We start from the raw sequence: 22,955 nt of genomic DNA on the forward strand, positions 1-22,955 counted from the left end.
GCTTACTGCTTAAAACTTAAATAGTACAACAGAAATAGTACAACATTTCTTGAATAAGTTTTGGTAATACCAACCAAAATTAAAATGTTCAAACAATTGTACTCCAAGAAATCATCATAAACTATTTACATTTAAATAAATCTGAGAAAGACATTTTCCCCTATTTTTTTTTTTGAGGCGGGTTTCATATAAATTATCTGTAGCTAGAAAATTAATTTTAAATATTCGTTTAAGTCTAATGATAATGTTAATATATACAATCTATACAATGATCATTAAGATTTTTTATGCTAAGAAATAGACTTATCATAAAAAATCAAAAGACAGGTGGTCCCTGGGTGCCATGACATCGCCTTTGTGGAATTTGACAATGAAGAGCAGCCCAGGCATCATGAGATGCCCTGCAAGGCTTTAAGATCACAGAAAACAATGATATGAAGGTCTCTTTTGCCAAGAAGTAACACCTTCCCCTACAGAGTGCCCCATCCCCATTCTGGGACTTCCCCTTCCCCCCTCCCTAACGTTAGTCGCCCTTAGGGGCCTTCTCAGAGCCCTGTGTGAGTGTGCAGTTGCCACACAGCACTGTACTCAGAGTTTGTCCTCAGATATTGCAGCTGGTGCTCTTAGGTTGTGATTAAAGTGAGTTTTTGAGGCTTGGTTTTTCAAAAAAAAATAAAAAGACAAAGGAAAGTCATAGTGAAATATACAGGTATCCCTTGATATCTTCAGAAGATTAGTTCCAGAAACATTCATCATATATCAAAATCCAGGGAGGATCAAGTTCTGTATAGAAGGTGGTATATTTTTATATAAATTCTAGGCAGTGGTCCATTACACCCTAAATCATCTCTAGATGACTCATGACACTTAATATAGTATGAAGGCCAAGTAAATAGTTCCTATACTATCTTGTTTAGAAATGACAAGCAAATATTCTGTATATGTGTAGGAAAGTGTCACTGTTCTTTTCTGTTTTCAATGAAACATGCAGAGACCTACAGTTATGAAGAATCAGCTACAGTGTATGCCCCCCATATGTGTGTGTGTATATGTATATGTGAGTGTGTGTGTGTGTGTGTGTGTGAGAGAGAGAGAGAGAGAGAGAGATGTTAAATTAGATCAAAATTTCATAATAGACTTCTTTTATAATTCTAAGAACCATTTAGAAAAATATTAATCAGAATGTAGTCTTACTGAGTTTCTAGAAATTATCCTTGACAGACAGTGTCATAAGATATTTGCCATAATAGATTTCCCTTTTACTAAAGGCATTTGCCTTTGAAGACAATTTTCCTCAACAAAAAATGGAATAAATTGCTAGTGGTGGGATCTCAGAGAGAGCCCTCTGCTCAACATGGTTTCTCAGAGCATCTCACAGTGATTATGTAGCCAGTATCACCGCTACCACCATCAAAGGGCAGTGTCAAGAATATCTAACACTTCAGCCATCTAAGCTCCCACTATGCTGACTGGAAAACCCCTGGAGGGACTGGTGTGGAAAGTTAAGGTTTCCATCCCTAGCATTCAATAGACAAGAAGAGAGTCTTTCAGTTATTTAATCCTGGGCACCATGTAGCTGTGTTAATTGGGAACACACCTTGGCTGCGATTGCAGCATCAGAGCTCATGGCCTTCAATCAGCACGGCTTAGTGAATTGCACTTCCACCACACTGGCTCCATACTAAAATCAAAACTACCTCGTAAGTGTACCCCTTTGATCCAAAACAGCAGATCCTCTCATTACTTAGTTTTTTCAGCCATGAAATTTATCATCAAAAGAGTTTCTCAGATGTTCTTCTGGGAGAATGAGAATGATTAAGTGTGTTCTAGTTAACCTGACTTGAAAATAACTCCATGCACATACCCGGCTGGCCATCAATCAACATAGCCACTTGGTAAAGGCTGTACATTAGCACAGCAGTTAGCACTCAACGGATTGCTACAGAGCAGAGTTCCAGCTGAACATGAAAAAGAAATTCAAGGAAAATACCACTATGTATGTGCATGATGGAACAGATGGAGGACATAATATTGAATGACAGAATAGGGAAATGAAAAAAACCCACAAAATTGTGTTCATTACAGCACAGGAGTAAATAGTTGGGAATAGAACAGGTAATGGTACAGTCACTACACTGCACTGAATAAAACTGTATACTTAATGGGAAGAGAATTAGGAGACAAATATCATCAGAATTTGTTGGGCAGAGAAGCTGAACTACAGCCTTATATTCAAATATGTTGAACTGTGCTACTTACCAATCAATTTGAAACTACAAAGACCATCTGAAACCACCCCATACTTGTACACCTTTCAGAATAGTTTTTTCACATACATGCATTTTGTCACTAATGTCATAGATATATTCAAATTCCTGGGTCTCAGCATTTGTAAATTTGTGTGACCTCTATGGAGTAGGAGTTCAATATTACAGAAAAGGATATATACAAAGCATAGTTAAAAGCCTTTAACACCATCAGTCATAGGAAGATACAAACAAAAACTATAGGAGGTGCCAATGCACATACATATAAAGAGCACAAAGCAAAAAGCTTGCAAACACCCAGTGTTGGTAGGTTGATAAAACAACCAGAATAGTATATTTCCGTATAGTTGGCTAGCATGTAAAATAGTTGAATCTACACTGAGAGTTTTATAACTTATAGCCACACAATTATTCAGCAATTTCATTCCGTTATTCACCCAAGAGAAATGAAAGCATTTTTATCCAAAATAAAAATCCACATTGTAGAATGTCCACAGTGGTTTTATATTTTATAAATAATGGTTTTAAGAGGAGAAAAAGAAAAGAGCCCCACCTAACCCCGACATCCAACAAGCAGCCAACTGGTAAATCACTGCTGTTTATTCAATTACTCAACCTTGGAAAAATGAATAAAAGACAACACAGAATGTGATTCTGTTTGTATAAAACCATAGGATATGATAAACTAAGTTGCCTGCTTCTTTAATGTGCTGGGAAGCAGAATCAGATGGAAAGGGTCAGAGAAATTTCCTGGAGCTGACAGACATGTTTAAATACCCATTAAGGCTTACCATCTGCAGAGGCTTGTTGCCCCAGTGTATATTAGAGGGGTGAGGCAGGAGTGGGTATGTGGGTCAGGGAGCATCCTCTTAGAGGCAATGGGGAGGGGGCTTGGGATGGGAGTTTGCAGAGGGAAGACTGGGTAAGTGGACAACATTTGAAATGTAAATGGATAAAATAATCAAGTAAAACATTTTTAAAAAGAAAAGAATAAAAAATAGGCTTACCATCTAAATGTTTAACTCCATGCAAAGACCACCTCACTAATAAATCATGGAGGTGTGATAACGTAGAAATGACTCTTCAAGTGTGCAGAGACTTTACCAACATTTCATTCACTTAGGTACCTAACATCTGGAAGAGTCTACCAATGAATGGCACATTCATTCTTGATGTAGTAAAGAAGGGAGGGAAAGGGAAAGCCTGAGGAGAAATCCACCAAAGCTGAAGCCATTTGTCATTACTGTGATGTGCTGAGGACCTTGGCAGAAGCTATGTGGGAGACAGCAGCTAGACTCCCATTTCCTATCATTCTATTCGGAGTCAATATACACTCAGGACTTTTCTAACCCTAGGCTTTTGGTTTGTAAAATGCAGTATCATAAGCATGAGATTAATTTGGATGCTTATAAAAGAAGAGCTTTTTGACGTGAAGATGTAGCTCATAGGTGGAATGTTTACAAAGTGGGCATGAGATCCTAGGATCCACCTCCCTCAGCATTCCTTAAAGAGGGGAAGATGACACATACTTGTAACCTCTACATTTTTGAAGGAGAGGTAAAAAATCAAAAGTCCAAGGTTATATGTGAGTTTTTGTCTCTAAAAATAAAAGTCTAGAGTAAGAACAATAACTAAAACAACTGGATGAGATTTTTGAGGGTCCAGGTGTCAGAATGACAACAGGAATTTCTGAGTTAACATTTACTGGGGAGAAGGAAGGATATCTTAATATGGCACAGACTATTAGAATCTGTTATGCAGCCCACACTGACCTCAAACTCTATAATCCTCCAGCCCCAATTTCCTAAATAGTGAGTTTAAATACCTATACTAGCACATTTGCCTGATTTTTGCCTTTTAAAAAAAGTATAGCTACTAGAATCTTAAAGTTAGATATGTGCTTCCTATATGTGACCACATGAACTGCTCATTGGATGATACTGCTCAAAATTGAAGCACAGGGAACTAGCCTTTACCTTGGTGCCTCCTGAGAGTTTATCAGAATATACCCAAGTGTGTTGGGGGAGGGAAAAGAGAGAGGGAACAATGATGTAGATTTGAAGTTTGAAAGCTCTCCAGTTAATTTTTATAGATGAAATACAAGGAAATCTGAATTACCAGTATAGCCAGGTGGGAGTTTCTTCATTCACTATTAGAAAAGAGACTTTTAGTCTCTATGCATAAATATCTTCCATTATAATATTTTCTAAATCTAGAAGGTCCATTAAAATCTCCATTGAACATCCTAAACCAAAGGGACTCTGTTCTTTCTGGCTGATTTACAATGGAAAAATAGAAGACAAATCAATTCAGGGTGATAATAACACAGGTCAAAATTCAATGCTGTATTTTTAAATAGTGACTACATAAAAATTAAATTGTACTTCATTAAGAGGTAATTAGAGTTTATCATGTATCCTTTATAATAAAGTAATACAAAAATATTTGCTAGAAGAAAAATCTGAAGGACAGAGTTCATTGATACAGCAAGAGCACATAGAAAGCATAGAGCTAATGTGTTTAAATGTTTGAGGGTGTTAATATGAAAAATAGATTTTACAGCTTTTAAGCATAAAACTTGAGCAAATGGATGCAAATAAAGTATTTCAAGGAAAAATAGGCTTACTAACTGCTACTCTGTAAAGAAAAGGATGTGTTTCTAGCATTAACCTAAAACCATGTTCAGGGATTCTTTCAAGAGGAATTAGTTTTGTCTGAGAGACATTAGCACCTCTCATCCCTTTCAAACTGGATACACATGGTTCCCTTCTCTTGCTTAGCTGGGTGGTAGAGGTAACAGGAGCAGTTAGAGAAAATCTGCTGAAGTTATATCTAAATTCCAAGTCTTCACCTGCTCGAATTCAAAAGGCACTGGTGTGAATCTGGCAGTGACTTACTGTTGGGTACAAGTATTAAAAATGCTGACTCTTGAAACTCTTGTAATATGAACATAAGTTTTCCCTACACTGCCAAGAAAATGGTCTAGTATACAGCTCTAAAAGAAACATCCTCAAAGGCAAACACATATATGGCAGAGAGAGGGAGGGAGGGGGGAGAGAGAGAGAGAGAGAGAGAGAGAGAGAGAGAGAGAGAGAGAGAGAGAGAGACAGAGAGACAGAGAGAGACAGAGACACAGAGAGAGAGACAGAGAGAGACAGAGAGACAGAGAGACAGATAGAAATAGAGAGAGGAGGGAGCAAGGAAGGGAATACTGAGGAAGCAGTAAGAAATGAGTATTGTGACTTCCGGTTTGGGACCGAGCCTAGAGCAGGTCGCAGGCAGCAGCTCCGTACCCAACCGCAGAAAACCAAGAAAAACAGGGACTCCCAGGAGCTTGAACTCACGCAGCATCCCAGGGAAGAGAAATCTCCCTGAGAATCCCCTTCTTTTTTCTTTCCAGGTAAAATTGAATCACCCGTGATGCCTGCTATTAGAAGTTCTAACCCAGATGGACCAGAAGCCAGGAGCCTCGCCCTTACCCTCACCCCCTACCTTTTACCACCTGCACAAGGTCCCCTGAAGCTGGGCAACTGCAAGATCCTGCTTGGCAACTGCAGATAGACTCAAAGCAGTGTACCATATCATCTGAAGAATAGCAGGGAGACCATAACTCAAGCAGTGTACCATATCTTCTGAAGAATAGCAGGTTGCAGTCCTCCTCGCCCCCACGAATAACTAGGGCCTGCCAGTCGGGTCTAGTGGCACCCAGACGTGGGGCTCGAGGCACGGACCCCTCTGGACGGACCCTCATTGAGAGGATGTGCGCAGGACATCAAGATTGAGCGAGACAGAGATCGTCGCCCGCGACCTGTCATCCACGGAACCAGGTTGATGCTGCCATCAAGAAGGCAGTTGAAGTTCATTACCATCAGCTGAAAATTGCAGAGGATCCAGAAGTGACTCCGCAGGAGACTGACACAGCTGTCAGCTCCCCTGCCTCCCCCTACGGTCGACCCCTAGACTTCCACACCCTCCAGAAGGGTTCCTGGTATGCCTGGTTTTGCCCTCATTTCTCTCGCTAGAGAGCTTGGCCTCTTGATCACCACAACAAAAATTGGCTTTTTCCTAAACCAAGGCCACCCTTGATATGGCCGCTAACATTGGGGAGCCTTCCTTTATGACAATATTACACCCCAAACTGACAAATGGTTGGTAACTTGAACATTTACAAGAGACTAGGATGGCTGTGAGTTAGCCCAATGACGGGATTATTGTAGGTCCACTTCCCAGGGGCCCACCCAATGCAGCCGAAAAGGAGTGCGTGGTGCTGGGAGTGGGTGCAGCCTACATGGCCTAAGACAGGGCTCTCACCCTCCTTTCACCCACATCAGAGTCCCTTGACGTTGCCCATCGTCGACAGCCTAAAGCCTTCGACCATCGATGTGACTCGTCTCACATCAGTGTTTTGGGGTTGTGAACTTGTCTAAGACCCCCCATAATTAGACATCCAAATTCAAAACTCACATAGTTGGGATTGAACATAAGACGCCTTCTCTAACTAAACAGAAAAGGGGGAGATGCCAGAAGCCAGGACCCTCGCCCTTACCCTTACCCCCTACCTTTCCCCACCTGCACAATGTCCTCTGAAGCTTGGCAACTGCAAGATCCTGCTTAGCAACTGCAGATAGACTCAAAGCAGAGTACCATGTCTTCTTAAGAATAGCAGGGAGACCGTAACTCAAGCAGTGTACCATATCTTCTGAAGAACTGCAGGTAGATCATAATTCAAGGCAGTGTACCATATAGACCATGACATGTTTCAAGGCACAGGCCAAGAAGATTTTGTACTTTTCCACCACCTGGACCCTCTTACCCCCTCCCCTTGTAAAACATGCTATAAAAAAGCATTTCATGTTCAGAAAAAAAATTAAAAAAAATATATAAAAAAAAAATGAGTATTGTAGTAATTATGGAGTTTAAAATAATAATGCCCCTTTGAAGCAGTGGATAGGACCACCCACATTATTAAATCATAAGTATAAATACTCCACATACTATGTGTCTTTTTGCAAGTGTTTCTTCTAGGTCTCTTGAGACAACTTTACCCTCCATGTCCAAAATTACCTATGGACACACACCCATGTATCAATTCTATGTCCCACCCTTCATCTGTTTCCTTTGCCTCACTCTTCCCTGCGGTACATTCAAATGCAACTTCTCGTTGAAATTCTAAAGCATCTTCTGCTGTCCTAGCTTTTGAGAGTCATTCATCTAAACATCATAACTCCCAGACATACTCTGGTATTTGTCTTCTAACACTAAATATCAGGAATGATCACATAAATATCACTTCGAATCTCCCACACTTCTCCTGTGAATTCTCATCTATGTTTTCTCACCAAAAAACAAAATGATACAATACTGAGAACTGTATCTACATTATAAGTATGGATCTTTCAGCAACGCATGTTAAGTAATGAAGGCTTACCTGGATACGTGACATAGTGAAGTTGTGTAAAGCTGAACTTTACACACTTTAAAAAGAATGATATAACGTTCAAAATAGTATTACAAGAAAATGCCAATCTCCTTCAAGAACTCTTATATCTAACATAAAAAGAAGATAAAAATACCTTGACCAGCAAATGGATCTAAAATGTACCACACAACCCCCTCTATAACACAATGAGCTTCAGAATTCTGCAAGTGAGCAGATTTATGTGTGGAATTTAGTCAGCATATCTTTTAAGCGTTTATTCTGTCTTGAACTAGTTGGAAAATGAGTTACAAATAATTATCTTCCACTCTATAAAAGGTTACAGATCTTTGACATAGAATTGGCACCACAGGAGTTTCCTACAGGGTCATGAAGAAAAGCCATGTGGATTATATAAGATATAAGAATCAACTAGCAAATGGGAATCCGCAGTCTTAGCTAAAATGCAATTAGACTTAGCAAAGTCATTAAAAGCTTTGATGCTGAAGCCACTATTTCCACACTGTGCCTCCCCTCCCCAACACACACACCTAAAGGGATTTTCACTGGAATAAGTTCTCTTGGGAACCCTGTGGTTCCTGGGGCTTCCTTTCAATCCAAAGAACTTGAATAGTTGCCGAATTTAGCTGGGAAGAAATTAGACTGGAGAGTAAATTAGTGTGAGGGAAAATAGCTTTAAGTTAGGACGAAAGGAATACCTTATAGGAGCATTCACTTTTCCTGCTGGGAAAAAGGGTGGGAAATTGTATGCGGTGTTAGAAGTTGAAGACCTGAGGCTTGGGTCTTGAACTCTCCAGCTCTAAGTCAGGCAGGTTTCGATTCCTGCAAGTCTCAGATTCCACATCTCACAAGTATCAGATTGCAGGACTCTTTCCTACACTTCTCTACCAGTGAAAATAATCTAAAATGTCCTCATTTTTAGGACCCAGACTAGGATTGCAGAATTAGAAGAAGCTCCACTTGAAGAGCTCAGAAAGCAGTGGACTTAGCAAGAATCAGAGTAGTCACTTGGGAGGAAGAGGCAGAGGGAGCTCTGTGAGTTTCAGGCCAGCCTTGGTCTACAAACATAGAGTTCTGGGACAACCAGGATTGTTACACAGAGAAGTCCTACATCAAAAACATCAGAGGCCTTATATAAAAATATGACTATTGGTAATTCTTAATGAATGGATGATTAAATTACCTCTGTCCCTGATTCCATTTCCTTAAAGCCTATTTAATACTTTGCCTTAATGTCAGGAGATGTATGAAGAAAAGTATTACTAAATCAATAAATGATTAGAGTTTATGTTGATAAAAGTTATTTAAATGACAAGTCATTAATTTTAATCTATCATTAAAATCATGATGTAGTTGTAGCTACAAGCAGCTAGAGGCAGACTTAAGGAATCTTGTCAGCCTTCCAATGCATCCACCTAGGAGGAAAGAGAATTTCATGAGTAACACCTGGGAAAACCCTGTAGCCTTCCCAACTCATCCCTTCAGTGACAGAAGCTGTGGTAGAAAACAAGGGGCATGTAGTATGTACAGAGATTGTCTTCATAGCACAATTTCATCTCCATATTCTACATATTACCTTCTCCCTTAGGATTGGAATAAGTTCATTTCTCTATCTTCATCTTTAAAGGGGAAAATTTGAAGTCAGATAATCATACACCTGCTTAAGATGAGGGACATTATGAACAATACAGAACAAGGTGAGAATTCCATTCTCCTGACCCTCAATGTAGTGCTTCTTCCTACTCTCTTCCCTGTAACCAGAACACTGAACCTATTATCTCTATTTCTGTACACCTCAAATCTGTCAAGCCCAGATGCACTTGGAGCAATAGGGTGTAGGTGTCACTCGAAGCTGCCAAGAAGCACATTCTGCTTTTGATAGCCAGAGCTGCCCCAGGGTGTGCAGTTGCGACATCAGAAAACATACATTTTGGAAATATAACAATTTCCAAAGCAGAATACTATAATTTTCCAATCAGATTATTTTAATTATATAATTTAACACAAATAATAGCCTATATGTGAACACTGCAAAGTGATATGACTGCTAATCTCTCTACATACAAAGTTTACAAGTTTGCTTTCATTCAATCTGAGGTTTTGAGAGGTGTTAAAACTATATTGTTTCATATAATAGAGAAAGCCCTTCCTGGATATAATTTGAAAAATATCATATAATTTATGACATGCAATTTTAGCATTGAAATAGAAGGATGATGTCACCTTCTGGGCCACAGTAGGGCAGCATTACTTTAAGCTACCTGATAAGAGGGCTGGGATTCTACAGGAGGTGTCCTCTTCTGTCATACTACCATCTATGTACACAGGCTTTCTATACCTTGTGTTTCACTACTGTGACTGGGATGCAAGAATGTGACATAATGAAGATACTTTACTAGGGACAGTGCTGAGGATAAATGAACTACCTTTGTCTCAGGCAAAGGAGTCCAAAAGCTTCTGCAGTATTTATGGAAACCTCACAAGTTAATAGAGTGTTCTTAAGGCAGGTGTTACCTTAAACTCTTACGGTGTTTGATACATGGGCATGATACTAGTCAAATTTACACTCACAAGGAACACTATCTATAAGTGCTCGAACAGGCATCTTCAAGTCCTTTAGAATGTTGTTCCTTAACTGACATGCTGGATTTCAAAACACAAACACAATTAGACGGTGTATAATCAATGCAACTTACATTAAATACTGTAGAAAATCAAAAGTATTTTTAACTTGATAAGTAAAAAAAACCTTAACTCATGTGATAACACCTGTTTGAAATCCAGATCCTGCCCCAACTTTATCTCTTACTAACATAACATCCTTGAGAACTGCAGCTAATTTCCATATATGTCTCTGAAAATGTCCAGAACCAGACTTCCAAATGAAGACTTAGTTCCAATATTAGAATGATTCTTGATAAGCTCTTAGAAACATTTATCATGGGAGTGTTCACATAATTGGGTTTAATGCCTTCCTTTTTCTTTGACTGTGTTTATTGTTTTGCTTGTTCCTTGACTATTTGGATCTATTGTATTGCTAGACCCTCAACCTAGAACTGACCTTAATACATGCATATAATTAAAATGGAATAAAAGCATAAAGGAGGAGGAGGATGGGATAGGGGTTCTAGAAACAAGAAATGGGGAAAAGGGATCACATCTCTATTGTAAAAAAATAAAATATCCAATTTAAAAAAAATGTTGTTCCTTGCTAGATTTTTCATTTGTGCTCTCAGAAATCATAGAGATAATTTATGACTATATTTTGATTGATAATATGCCAACTTTGAACTCATCACCTCACTTTACATAAAATATCACACTAACTCTTCTCACACTGAAGTCTGTAAACTTCCTGAAGGCCAGTCAGCTTTGAATGTGATTCTTATATCTAAAGTCCCAGTAAAGTGTCCAACATGTTAGCAATACTTGAGTAATGCATTCCACCATGTGAGAACTCAATGTAGGGGTCTTGGGTTGACTACTCACACTATCACATCCCAACATCAAGGCTGTCAATCAAGTGCCTAATGTCTAGGCCAGCATCTACTAGTTCCTAAGTACTTACATTTGAACCTCTTTGCTGAGGGTATAAGTAATGCAACTCCACTAATGAAAGAAACATTCCCGTTGGACCAGATTCTAACTAATTTTACAGATGAGGAGGCTTAGGCATTTTCATTTTAATAGGAATTTTAAAAGCAAAGCCCTTTGCTCTTCTAGGATGTTAATTTATTCTTGCATTTGGAATATGCTTTTTATACACCTGAACTGTAAGATTCATGGTAATAGACCCATGTAATCTGATTTTGTGTTTCTTCTTCCAGTTGGCTTTGGTTTTCTCATATTGTGGGCTGATGTTTACATCACCATTCCAAATACATGGCATGGTGCTTAGCCTGTAGAACTGTCTTAAATAAATGTAGGGGTGATTAATTTTTAAAAATGAGTAATTTATGCTTTTGGAGTCTTTCATGGCTTAGGTGTTGTGATGTGATTTTTCTCTTCTTTAAAGTTGGATCTTCCTGACAACTCTAATGTTATTTCAATTTTACAGATGAGAGACCTGGAGTCTTAGTGAGGCTGGGTGACAACCCTATCATCATGCAGCTATGAATGGGACATCTCATCCCAAACCTGCCAATCCCTACCTCAAGCTTACTGTCTCAATTACTAAGAACTTAGACTTCTGTGCATCCAGAGTGTACCAACTGACTAAGTCAAGTATTCTTTTGCTTCTCACTATCAAAAGGGGAAGTTTGGGCATGTGGCGCTCTAGCCATTCCAAGGTGTCCATATCTTCCTCCCTAGAACCTCTGAGTATGTAATGGAATCTAGCAGGTTATTCAGCCTATGAGAAAGGGAGAATCTATACAGAAGAATACCACCTGCAGAGCTATGCATGACATACATTGTCTGGAAGAGGCTAAGAAAAAGAGGGAATTTCATTTGAAAACTGTAATTGATACCAGTATATGGAATGGTATGAGAAATGGTGAGAGAAAACGGTATGTAGAAGAAACAAATTGCATTTCCAGGTAGATTGATCACAGGCTAAGGGGCAATGGCAGCAAACTACCAAGCATACATTACTAATTTTTTAGGAGTCCTTGGGAGAAAGATGATTGTAGGACTTTTGGCACATTAAGAAAACCGCTAAGGACCTGGGAAAACAGTGAAGAATACACTGTGGGCTACACTAAATTTAAAATGTCTATAGGTTATTCAAACAGCAACACAGGCATCTGAGTCAGAGTTCCAAATCTATAAAGCATTGGTATAACATGGGCAAAGTTTGTCCAGAGTCATAAATATTATTAAATCCTAAATGATAGTACATCTTTGGAGACACAAGCTCATGTTCAGCATGGTGACTATAGTTAATAATTACCATGCTTGAAAATGAATAAAATGTAATGTATTAGGGATTCTCACCATAAAAGCAGAGGAGGCAGATACTTACTACTTCAAGTCACTCCTCCCTCAATATGATCATATATCAAAATATTGTATTGTATACCATGCAAATGAATTTGCTTCTTAATCAAGAGGTAAAAGTAGAATTAAAAAAACAAACATAAAGTGATACAGACATACATTCTACATCGAAGTAGCATTATTAGAAGACACATCAAAATGTGGTTGCTTTTCCACATTTTATCTTGATGTAGGAATCAATTCCTTCTCAAGAGAACCCAAGAAAATTTCCAGAAGATACAAGAATCCACTTAATTCTGCTTGAGCCCATGGGGATCTAATAGGTGAATCTTTCCTCTTGAGAGAAGTATGTAATGAGGAATTAAAACTCTAGCATGGGAAAATGCCCAGGGAGAGTTTGGAACAAATACTAAAAATTTACTGCAGAAAGGTAGGCCCAATAAGGGGATGCTTTTCCCCCACCCCACTTGCTGTGCATTGACATGTTTTAAAAGACTTAAGAAATAAATTAGAGAGCAATGACTTTGTCTTAAAACTTCTGCTGCCAAGAAGAATCTCATTCTCTTTTGGCTTGGCACTCAGACAAATCCAGTCTAGCTGACAAAACTAATTCAAGTGAGATATTTAACTAAAGATTGTCAATGCACTAGGCTTAGCATGTTTTTTTCTAACTCTGAAAAGAAAAACTTGACTGTTCGCTAATGAAGTGCAGGTGTGTGTGAATAAATGGAATGAAGAGTAAGCTGTCCAAACGTCAAAAGAAGTACTTCCAACTAACCCTAAGAACACAGGCAGGAGTTTACATTTATTTGTTCAAAAAATATCTATTGAGTTTGGACTCCCTTTTTCCTAGAAAATGTGTGAACTGCTAGGAACTCTACTGTGGTCACTGAAAGCATGCTTGTTCTCAAGATGTATGCAAGGTGAAAAAAGACATTTTAAAAATGGAGGATGAAATTGAATAAGAAATAATTGAGATTATAAAAGCAAAACAAGATAATAAATGTGGAAGGAAAGAAAGAGATGCTCCTTGGTCTCCACCTTTCTTCACACTCATATTATATTCGCCTATAGTGATTAACTGTTGATTGGTATCCTTCTTTCTCTCAGAACATAGACATCAAGCCCAATGGCTGATACTCTTTAGAGAATAAAGCCTTGTGAAAATTGGTGTTAGTGCTTTATTTGGGTAGTGAGACATCACTGAGTAATCTAAACTCACATCCAGTTCTAGTCCTTGGTAAATTTCCTCTTCTGTGATATTACAAGCTTTCATTTTAATAACACATGGCATGGAATTATCAATGTATCTGGACTAGTTTCACATATATATTTTATTTTCCAGAGGGTAAATATCTGCTTTACTTCTTTACAGGAATCTGACTAAGCAGGACCCATGTGTCAGCAAGCATCTCTATCCATCTATAAGACATTTCTTTTTCCCATGAGCAATGCACTCAGTGTAAAGTGTCTCCCTCAGCTATCCTGCAGCTTGTTGTTTTGTTTGGTCCTGCTCTCCCTTAAATCATGTGAAGTATATCTTGAACTACATAAATTGAGAAATATATAATGTCAAGAAGTGCCTGATAATTTAACTAATGATTAAAATAGGGGCTCTTCAGTAGTTTTGCTAATCATAGTAATTTAATAAACATGCCTATATGATACAAACATAAGTTTGTTACACTTGATTTACAAAGTCACTGAGCTAGATTTTTAAAAAGCAATCAAACACAGCCAATAAAAATCAACCTTAATTTACACTTCTAGTGACCAAGTTGCCTCTAAATATTTAATAATCCTTTTCTGTGTGTGAAATGCCTCACATTTTGGAGAGAATATTAAAGCTATATTCATTTATATCTTTTATCTATTTTTATTTGTCAATCTATCATCTATCTATGAATATCAACCATTCAATTAAACAATCAGTCATATAGTCGACAATTGGCTATATAATAAAGTAAGACATATATATGTGTCTTATATAATATATATGTCATGTATATTATATATATATAATATATGACATATATATGTTATATATATACATATATATATATATCATACATATAATATATATTACTAGCTCTTTTACTTTTTGTCATTTTTAGAAAATTGCCACACCACCATGGCTGGGTAACTTTGTAAGTAGTCTCCTTATATAAGAAAGAGATGGAGTCAAACTCAATAGTGGACTACTTATGGACTCCATAACATATACATAAACTATGGAATAATGACTTTCAATTCCCAAACACCACCCTACAGCTTCTGGGTTTGAGATAAAAGCAGAGGGGGAACACAGTCTAACAGAATAATCTAATAGGTCCCTGGCGCTTGACTTATGGTGTCATCCTGCCCTCCCCTGCTCTTCTCTCTCTTTCCACATATCTCCTTCCTCCTCTGAATCCTTCTGTGTTTATTAGTACAACTCACCCTGTCTTCACTCACCTTCTCCCTTCACTATCTGATCTATTGAGGACTATGGGGATGAGCCTATTGATAGTATTCTCTGCTTTCTCCTGCTGACTTCCCTCTGCAGTCATCATCCCAATAACAGAAATTTTCCAAGGTAAAACTATAATAGGCCAGTGCTCTTATTTCTTCAGGCCTAGACAATATTCTCATCAAGGATTCTCCTGTGAGTTAGCAAAGGCTATTTCATTCAGCATCCATTTTCTTCCTCAGCACAAACAAGAAAAAATGCTACCACTCTATTTAAACAGCCTGTTTTGCCTCTTGGGTGACAGTGAAGGGCAGTGCATAGTACTATTCCTATGCCACCTCATTCTCTCTTTCAAAGGAGCATATTGATTGCAAGACCAGTCTCTAAAGACAAAGGACATTCCTAGTCCTTGGCAAGATTGGAGAAGATCTTTTTCAGTCTTACCTTAAGAAATAGATCCATCTGTTCAGAACTAATTTTAATTGTACATCAAAACATTCCTGGATAGCCAGTTAAGTTTGCCAATAGGATCTGACCACTTATAAGAGTCTCCTTAGCATATGGACATTTTAATATTCTTACATGGAGCTGAGCATAAGGAGATTTATCCTCTGCTTTCAAAGTTCAAAGATACTATTAAAAATAAAATATTAACTCTAACTCCTTTCCCAATGCCTGTAAAATTACCTTACTACCTTAATTCTCCTCACAACAGTTTAAAGACCATACCAATATAGAAGCATCTCCACTTAGTCCCTACCCACAATGACAACAATCCAGGAGAATTACATTTAGAGGTTCTAAAATGTCTCTGACCATGTTGGGTTTGCAATGACTTGTCAATATCAAAGCATAACCATTATATTGCTTTCCTAATAAAATGATAAGAAATTATTGGAGGGATACCTTTAAAGAAATTGTGCTTACAACATACAACATAGACTAAAGTAAAGCTGGTCCATGACAGAATGTTTTTGAAGAAATCAAATTAATGTCATCAGCTTAAAATTTTTTTAAAGGGGCAGGAGAGATGGCTTTGATACAAACCTTACTTTTATTTGATCCCTAGAACCCAAGCAATGTAAAGAGAGAGCAGACTCCAAGGAGTGTCCTCTGACTTACACCTAAGCACCTGGCAAGAATATGTGTGTACACACACACATTAATTAATTAATTAATTAATCAATCAATCAAAATATTTTTAAAAGAAATGTCATTAGTTCAGGCATTTATTACTATCTTAGCAGAAAAGTTAGAAATTTTTAAATCCTATTGACCTAATTTGACAAGTTAGCACTGTCATTTTACAATAAAAACTCAAATGTTCTCTTGGGTTTATTTTGGGTCTAGAAGAAATTTGTATAACACTACTTTTATCCAGGGTTACACATGAATGATAGTAGAAGTGAGAGCATTTTATTTGGGATGTTCACTTGTACTACAGAGCAAAATAAAACCTTTGATAACTGCTACAGAGTAAGTGGGTCATGATTTCTTGCCTTTCATGTGACTGTGATGTATTAGAGAAGAGCTTCATTCACTGTGCTCAGCTCTGCACAAGAAGGCATGGCTGAGACACACATCAGCATGTTTATACCTTCAGACATCCCTTCCCTCAGAACTGAGGGCTTTTAAAGTGCTTATTGTTTCCCCATGAACCCAAGTATTGATTCTGGAGTGTGCCTTGGCCTAAGACAACATCCTTATTGTTTTGTGCTTTATTCATGGTTCTCAATCTGTAGTGGACATCTCTTCTTTGTTTGCTCTTCTACTGTGCAATATTTATTCTTCAGTACTAAAATGTCCTCTTCACAAGGTTTTTCTAATTGTAATCTCCATGCCTAATCTAGATTGCTTTCTGTTGCTGTGATAAAAAGAAAATACTCTTGACAAAAGCAACTTGGAAAGTGTTTAGTGGGCTTACACTTCCTGGTCACAGTCTATAGATGAGGGAAGACAGTCAGGGCAGCAACTCAAGCAGGAAATGGAACAAAAGGCATAAGATGCTGCTCTCTAGCTAACAACCTTCTACCTAGGAAGAGTGCTACCCGCATGGGCAGACCCTTCTACATCAATCATCCATCAACACACTCTCCAACAGTTATGGCAACAGGCTAACCTGATCAAAGCCAGTTATCAATTGAAGTTTGTAACCTCTTCCCAGGAGACTCTAGGTTGTGTCACGTTGAGAATAAAAACAATAAAGGACACTGTCTGCTAGGCAAGTTTCCATTAGCAACTCTGGAAATGTGGTTAAAAGAACTTCAGACATAGGAGATTTATTTAAAAGATCATAATGCTTTATAAAAGAAATATTAGGAAGATGAAGTTTCAATAGAAGATACAAAGTCAAAGTTGAAAAAGTAAGTGGGCCATATTTATTCAAGTGTGTGTCTTTGAAGCTCCTTGAACTGTAGTCACAAGTGAAAGGTAAGAAAAGAGGAGATGGAACAGAAATATCCTCAACATTGGAAGGACAGCCTGGAGCTTTTCAACTACATGTTGTGTTTCCCAGGTTTAAAGAGTTATGGCAGTGATTTCTTTTTTTCTCCTGATACACAAAGCATGTAAGTTGTCAATTTCCATGATTGTAATTAGAGAAGAGAAAAATAATTACTAGTTTCAGGCAGCATTATCCCAAAAGAGATTGGTCACAAAGGTGTACCTAGCAGGAATAGCTTTACATAATAAAAGCCAGATTTTACCATGATAAGAAATCTTGAATCTCATCGTCCTAAACAAATCTCACAAGAGTAGGGTATGGATACTTGGGAAGCCCCAGGAATTCCTCTGTCTCAAATCTACCCCACCAGTCAGGGATTCATTTAGCATCAACTCTCCAAGTTGCTGATAGAAGCCACAGGTTCATCTAGAGCACAAGACTTTCCCTCCAATCTTGTTTATTCAGTCAACAAATTCCATAAATTTGTGCAAGTTTCCTCATATATGTTATCATTGTCACAAACTTCACAAACCGGCCCATGGTAGAGAACGCACGCTCTAACAGAGAACTGAAGGTAAAGAACAATCTTGTCTTTTCCTTCTCTTCTGGTAACCCTCCCTTTTTAGATATATTAAAATTTGCCAATAAAATAGAGGATTATTAATATTTGAAGGAGATATTTCTGTAGAAATATGCACACATACAAAATGCAATAATACAGAGAATAACAGGGAATAGAGGAAGATAACTAAAACTAAAGATATATGAAGAAGCCTTATGAAAATCCAATGTGTGGGGGAATATGTAAAAGAATTTGAACAGAAGTACAAAGGTGGGTGGACAATACTGCTCCTGGAAGATACAGTTATTAAGTGAACATCACAGTGGTAGTCACAGCCTACCTCCTTACAAGTGACAGGTCAGGGAGACCCCAGAGGTACTCAAAACAATAAAAGCCTTTGCCATGGCTCTTGGTTGCCTACAGTAATTTGATGGCAAGATACAACTGTTGAAGGCACTACTTATTTTGGATAAAGAACACAGAGAAGCTAATGTAGACTGATCCAGAAACTCTCCCTGCTCACTAGCTTTCATAGTATTGGAAGGGGTAGTACAGGCTACTAAAGGAGAAATAATATCAATGTCCTCTTGTAGTGCTAGATCCTACATCCTATGATGCCGTGCTTCCTAGCAAGTTGTGACAGCTGGTGCAGTAATGGCATGATGATTACCTAACCTTGATGATAACCAACCACTTTTCGAATGTCTGTTCCACAGGAGGTATTTTATACATGGCACTATAAAACTGTTGTTGTTTTGCTAAATAGTCATGTTTACAAACTGCCTTATAAATACTTGGTCATAGAAGTTTGGTATGTAACTGGTAGGAATTAATGCAGAGACTGACAGCTAATCAAATTACCAAGTATTAGTAATTGGATACTTAACTATGGATGACTAATCTATATTAACCTCCGCCCAATCAACTCTCCATAGAATACAGCAGAAGAGTGGACAGAAGGAATGTTAGAGCTGAAAGACAAGGTGCAGAGCTATAAAATACATACTTCTGAGAACATCAGGATTGTTACACATCAGCAGCACCTATGGTTACACACATAGGACCTGCACAGGATCAATGTAGTCAAAGTTCTAGCACAAATAGGGGAGGGGACACTAAGACTCCACCCTTATCCAGGAGCTATCAATAGTTGATGTTTGCTGAGTGAAACAAAGGAAAAAAAGTCACTCTCCTTTGGCTACTGGAGGGTTGTCCATGCTCCAGTGGTTGGTTCCATACTGTATGTGCACATGGGAAGCACTAGCTGAACTTAAAGCGCTATTATCCAAAAAGCAGTACATGAAGTTGGGAGAGTGATGTAGTGGAGGTACTAGGGGAAGTTGAAGGAAGGTCTTAGTGAATGGATACAATAGAAATAAAATGTATACAAATTTCAAAGAATAAAGGAATAGTTCTTTCCAAGGTAAGAAAAATACTAGGACTGGTACTTGGGTGGGCTCTCCTTCCAGCCAGCAGTACCCTCTTCCAGGAGCTGGCTGCCTACCTTCCTTTGTCCTTGATATGATGGTTGCTGGTAGGCTCTGGGCACAGTACACCTCCCGGGTCTGGATCCCACCACCACAGATTGGTCCAGTCTCATGCCAAAGTGGGTCCTGTTGTTCCAGAAGAAGAGAGACTTGGCATTCCTTCCATTCAGAGGTTCTCCAGGAATACCTGTTCAGTTTGATTTTTTTAAAAGAAGAAGAGGCCATAAGGAAAATATTCAACTCCGAAGAAAACAGGCAATGATATCAAAGGTGTAGGAAAATCTCTTTCTCATGGTGGAGAATGAATCTTCCTGGCTTTGCATCACTAAATCTCTGTTATTTCCTACAGAAAGGCATAATTGTACACTGTGACAACAGACAGTACTCAGTGACCAGACCAAAGGAAAGAAAGTAAGGCAAGCGATGGATATGTCCCAGCATAAAGTGAAGGAGAGAGAAGAATTAGAGGAAGGATCTGGAAACACAAGGCTCACAAATGACAGCAGAATTTGTCATTGAGAGCTATTAGATACATTTCCAGATACCTGTGTGTAAGTTAGCTTTCTTTTTCAATTAGGAGAGTAATGTATATGCTTGCAGATATTTCTCTTTTCAAATAGACACTAATATCTCAATCACAGTGTAGAAACCATTTTCTTTCCATTTAACACCTTGACACTGAGATAAAGCAATTAAGATGATTGCATTAAAATGTGTGTTACATGTTTATTAAAATGTGTTAACACTGTATCTGTCACTATGTTCAGTCAACAAATATTTTTTAACACAAGTGGCATGAAGTTATTTAAACTGACTTAGAGATGTGTCTTCCTGGCGTATAATTAATTGTTTAAGAAACACTTTAAAGAAGATAAAGCTAAAGTAGTAAAATACAATAGAGTTTATGTACAATTTACAGAAAAAAACTGTCAAAATTCACACATGGATTAACATCTTCAGACATTCTTTCCTTGTGTGGGTCATTACAAAGTTCCTCAAGCCCAAGTCATCAATATAACCCACCACATCCTCACACATCCCCTCAGACTCATCATCTTTCTAGAATAACAAAGAAACCCTGAGAACATTCTCAGATGTGAGGAAAGATTTCTCAGCTATGTGACTGCTTATAATAAAGTAAAATGTAATAATTATCACATGTCACTAAGACCATGCTTATTTTAGAAGTGAGAGTGAAATTGAAAATCAAGCAGCAAATATGAAAATATCTAAAAAATCTTGATAATTATCAAACTCCTCGAAGTGAATGTCATCATTCTGAAAAGCTTGAACACCTAGAAGCATTCCTCTTTAAGTAGCTCACTGTAGAGATGATGATGCAGGTATGAAGATGCTCCATCCGGGAGTATTGAAACTTCCTTTCTCTCCCTCATCCTTATTACTGTACTTCCACTTGATTTCCCCGGACATAAAGATGTGTGAACAAGGGACTGCTGGGGAGCAGGTTCATCTATGCACGTGTGAGGACCTGAGTTCAGATAGCCAGCTCTCATGTGAGAAACCCAGGTTTGGAGAAATGAGGATTCCTGGAGCTTTCTGGCCATCCAGTCTAGATGGATATGTGAGCTTCAGAATTAGTGTAGGACTTTGACTTGAAAACAAGGTGAAGAAGAATTAAGGAAAATACCTGCTATCATTCACTGGCCTCCACATGTGTGTGTACACACACATGCAGTCATATACACACAATTTTACATGGACACATAGATACCACTTGACACCATATACAAACATCTGTGCTATGTACACATCAGGGTAGTGATTTTTGACAAAGAAGGAATTTGGGGTCTCAAGGTCAAGTCATCTTCCTTTCAGGTGAACACAACAAGATTCTTCTAATTTACAGACAACAGAAAAATTGAGAGAAAGTCAAGTCTCCCCGTATCATGAGGCAGAACTCCTTCAAAGGAATAGCTATAAAGCAACCCATTCCCAATTTCTTACTCTTTTATGTCTGGGTGCGTAAGTGAAGGACTTGGCTGTTAATTGTGGGACACAGGTCACTCTGTTCTATGACAAAGTACAGAGAGGTTGGTGGCTGACTGCAGGACTGGATGTTACTCAACTCTTCTCCTTCAGGCACTCTCCTTTCTTGACTTTTAAAGAAGTCTCTCTGTATAATAAGGGGATAGCTGTTAAAGCTGACTTGCAGCTAGTAAGACAGGCAAACAAAAAGTTTAGTATAGATGGTGGTATAGACCATGCCTACTTAAGAATCTTACCACTCTGACCTAAATAGGAGCCTTGCTACTTACTAGTCCTTCAGCTTCATAAGGTTGAACTCTATCTCCCCATTTATAAGATGCAGATAATCACAACAAACAGTGAACTTGACATATAATAAAAGTTAACATTCTTTCTATTCTTTTCTCCACTTCACGTGTGTGTGTGTGTGTGTGTGTGTGTGTGTGTGTGTGTGTGTGTGTGTTCTTTTTTAACTTGAGACGGGGGCAAGAATTCCAGATTTGTTTTGAACTCACTTGTTATGTAGCCAAAGATAGCCTGGAACTTCTGATCCTCTTAACTTCCAGAATATTCCAATAAAGGTCTATAACAGCACACCTGTTTTATTCAATAATGGTGACTGAACCTAGGGCTTCCTACATGATAGTCAAGCATTTTACCAACTGATCTACATTCCTATTCTGCCTGTCTCCTTATATCCTTCTCTGTGTCTTTGTCCGTTCCTGACACACACACACACACGCACACACACACACACAATTGCATGTACACACACACAAACATTTATTCATGAGGATTTCATAGGTTTTATCAATAGTCATATATTACAGCTTACCTATCACTGTACCCTATATGCTTCAACATCATGCTGCCAGACAAGATGTGCCCTCTGTGCCAATAGTTGTATGACTGTTGTGAAGGTATCCAACCAACTCTCTGATTTGATTTGAAATCTACTTCGCTGGAGGGAATTCATGCCTGGTACTATAAAGCTGGTCACTAACCCATGACTCAGGAGTTCATGGGCCCTAGGGCATATCTACTGTTGTTTTATTAGGTGTTTATGTTGTCAAGCTGCCTTGTAAATGTTTGTGTTTATAACCATAGATTTCTGCTGCTGATGGTAGAAGCTTATTTTAAAATAGAGAGTGGTAAACACAAAGACTAGTCAAAGTAGTCAGGATAAGAGACTGAGTGTTTGGTCACAGATGGAACATCTGTATCAACCAATTTAACCTTACAATTCAAAAAAAAAATGAAGACTACAGGGTGGAAAGAATGTTAGAGCCAGAGACTGGGGAGGAGTGCTTTCCTTAGACATGACATATCTGTTGCACAAATAGTTAAAATTCAACCATAGGTCAGGAAGAGGCTCACAAGACTCCA

The 22,955-nt window shown here is 38.2% G+C and overlaps 1 protein-coding gene across 1 annotated transcript in view; it reads right to left on the reverse strand.

Moving 5' to 3' along the window:
• The window catches only part of Thsd7b (thrombospondin type 1 domain containing 7B), an 834,275-nt gene that overhangs the window by 491,163 nt on the left and 320,157 nt on the right, over positions 1-22,955 (reverse strand). The window contains exon 5 of the mRNA XM_028773130.1: positions 19,601-19,770. Within this exon, the coding sequence (XP_028628963.1) occupies positions 19,601-19,770 (170 nt within the window). The remainder of the gene's footprint in view (positions 1-19,600; positions 19,771-22,955) is intronic.

Source organism: Grammomys surdaster, unplaced genomic scaffold, assembly GCF_004785775.1.
Source record: "Grammomys surdaster isolate TR1022 unplaced genomic scaffold, NIH_TR_1.0 221, whole genome shotgun sequence".
Classification (NCBI taxonomy): Eukaryota; Metazoa; Chordata; class Mammalia; order Rodentia; family Muridae; genus Grammomys; species Grammomys surdaster.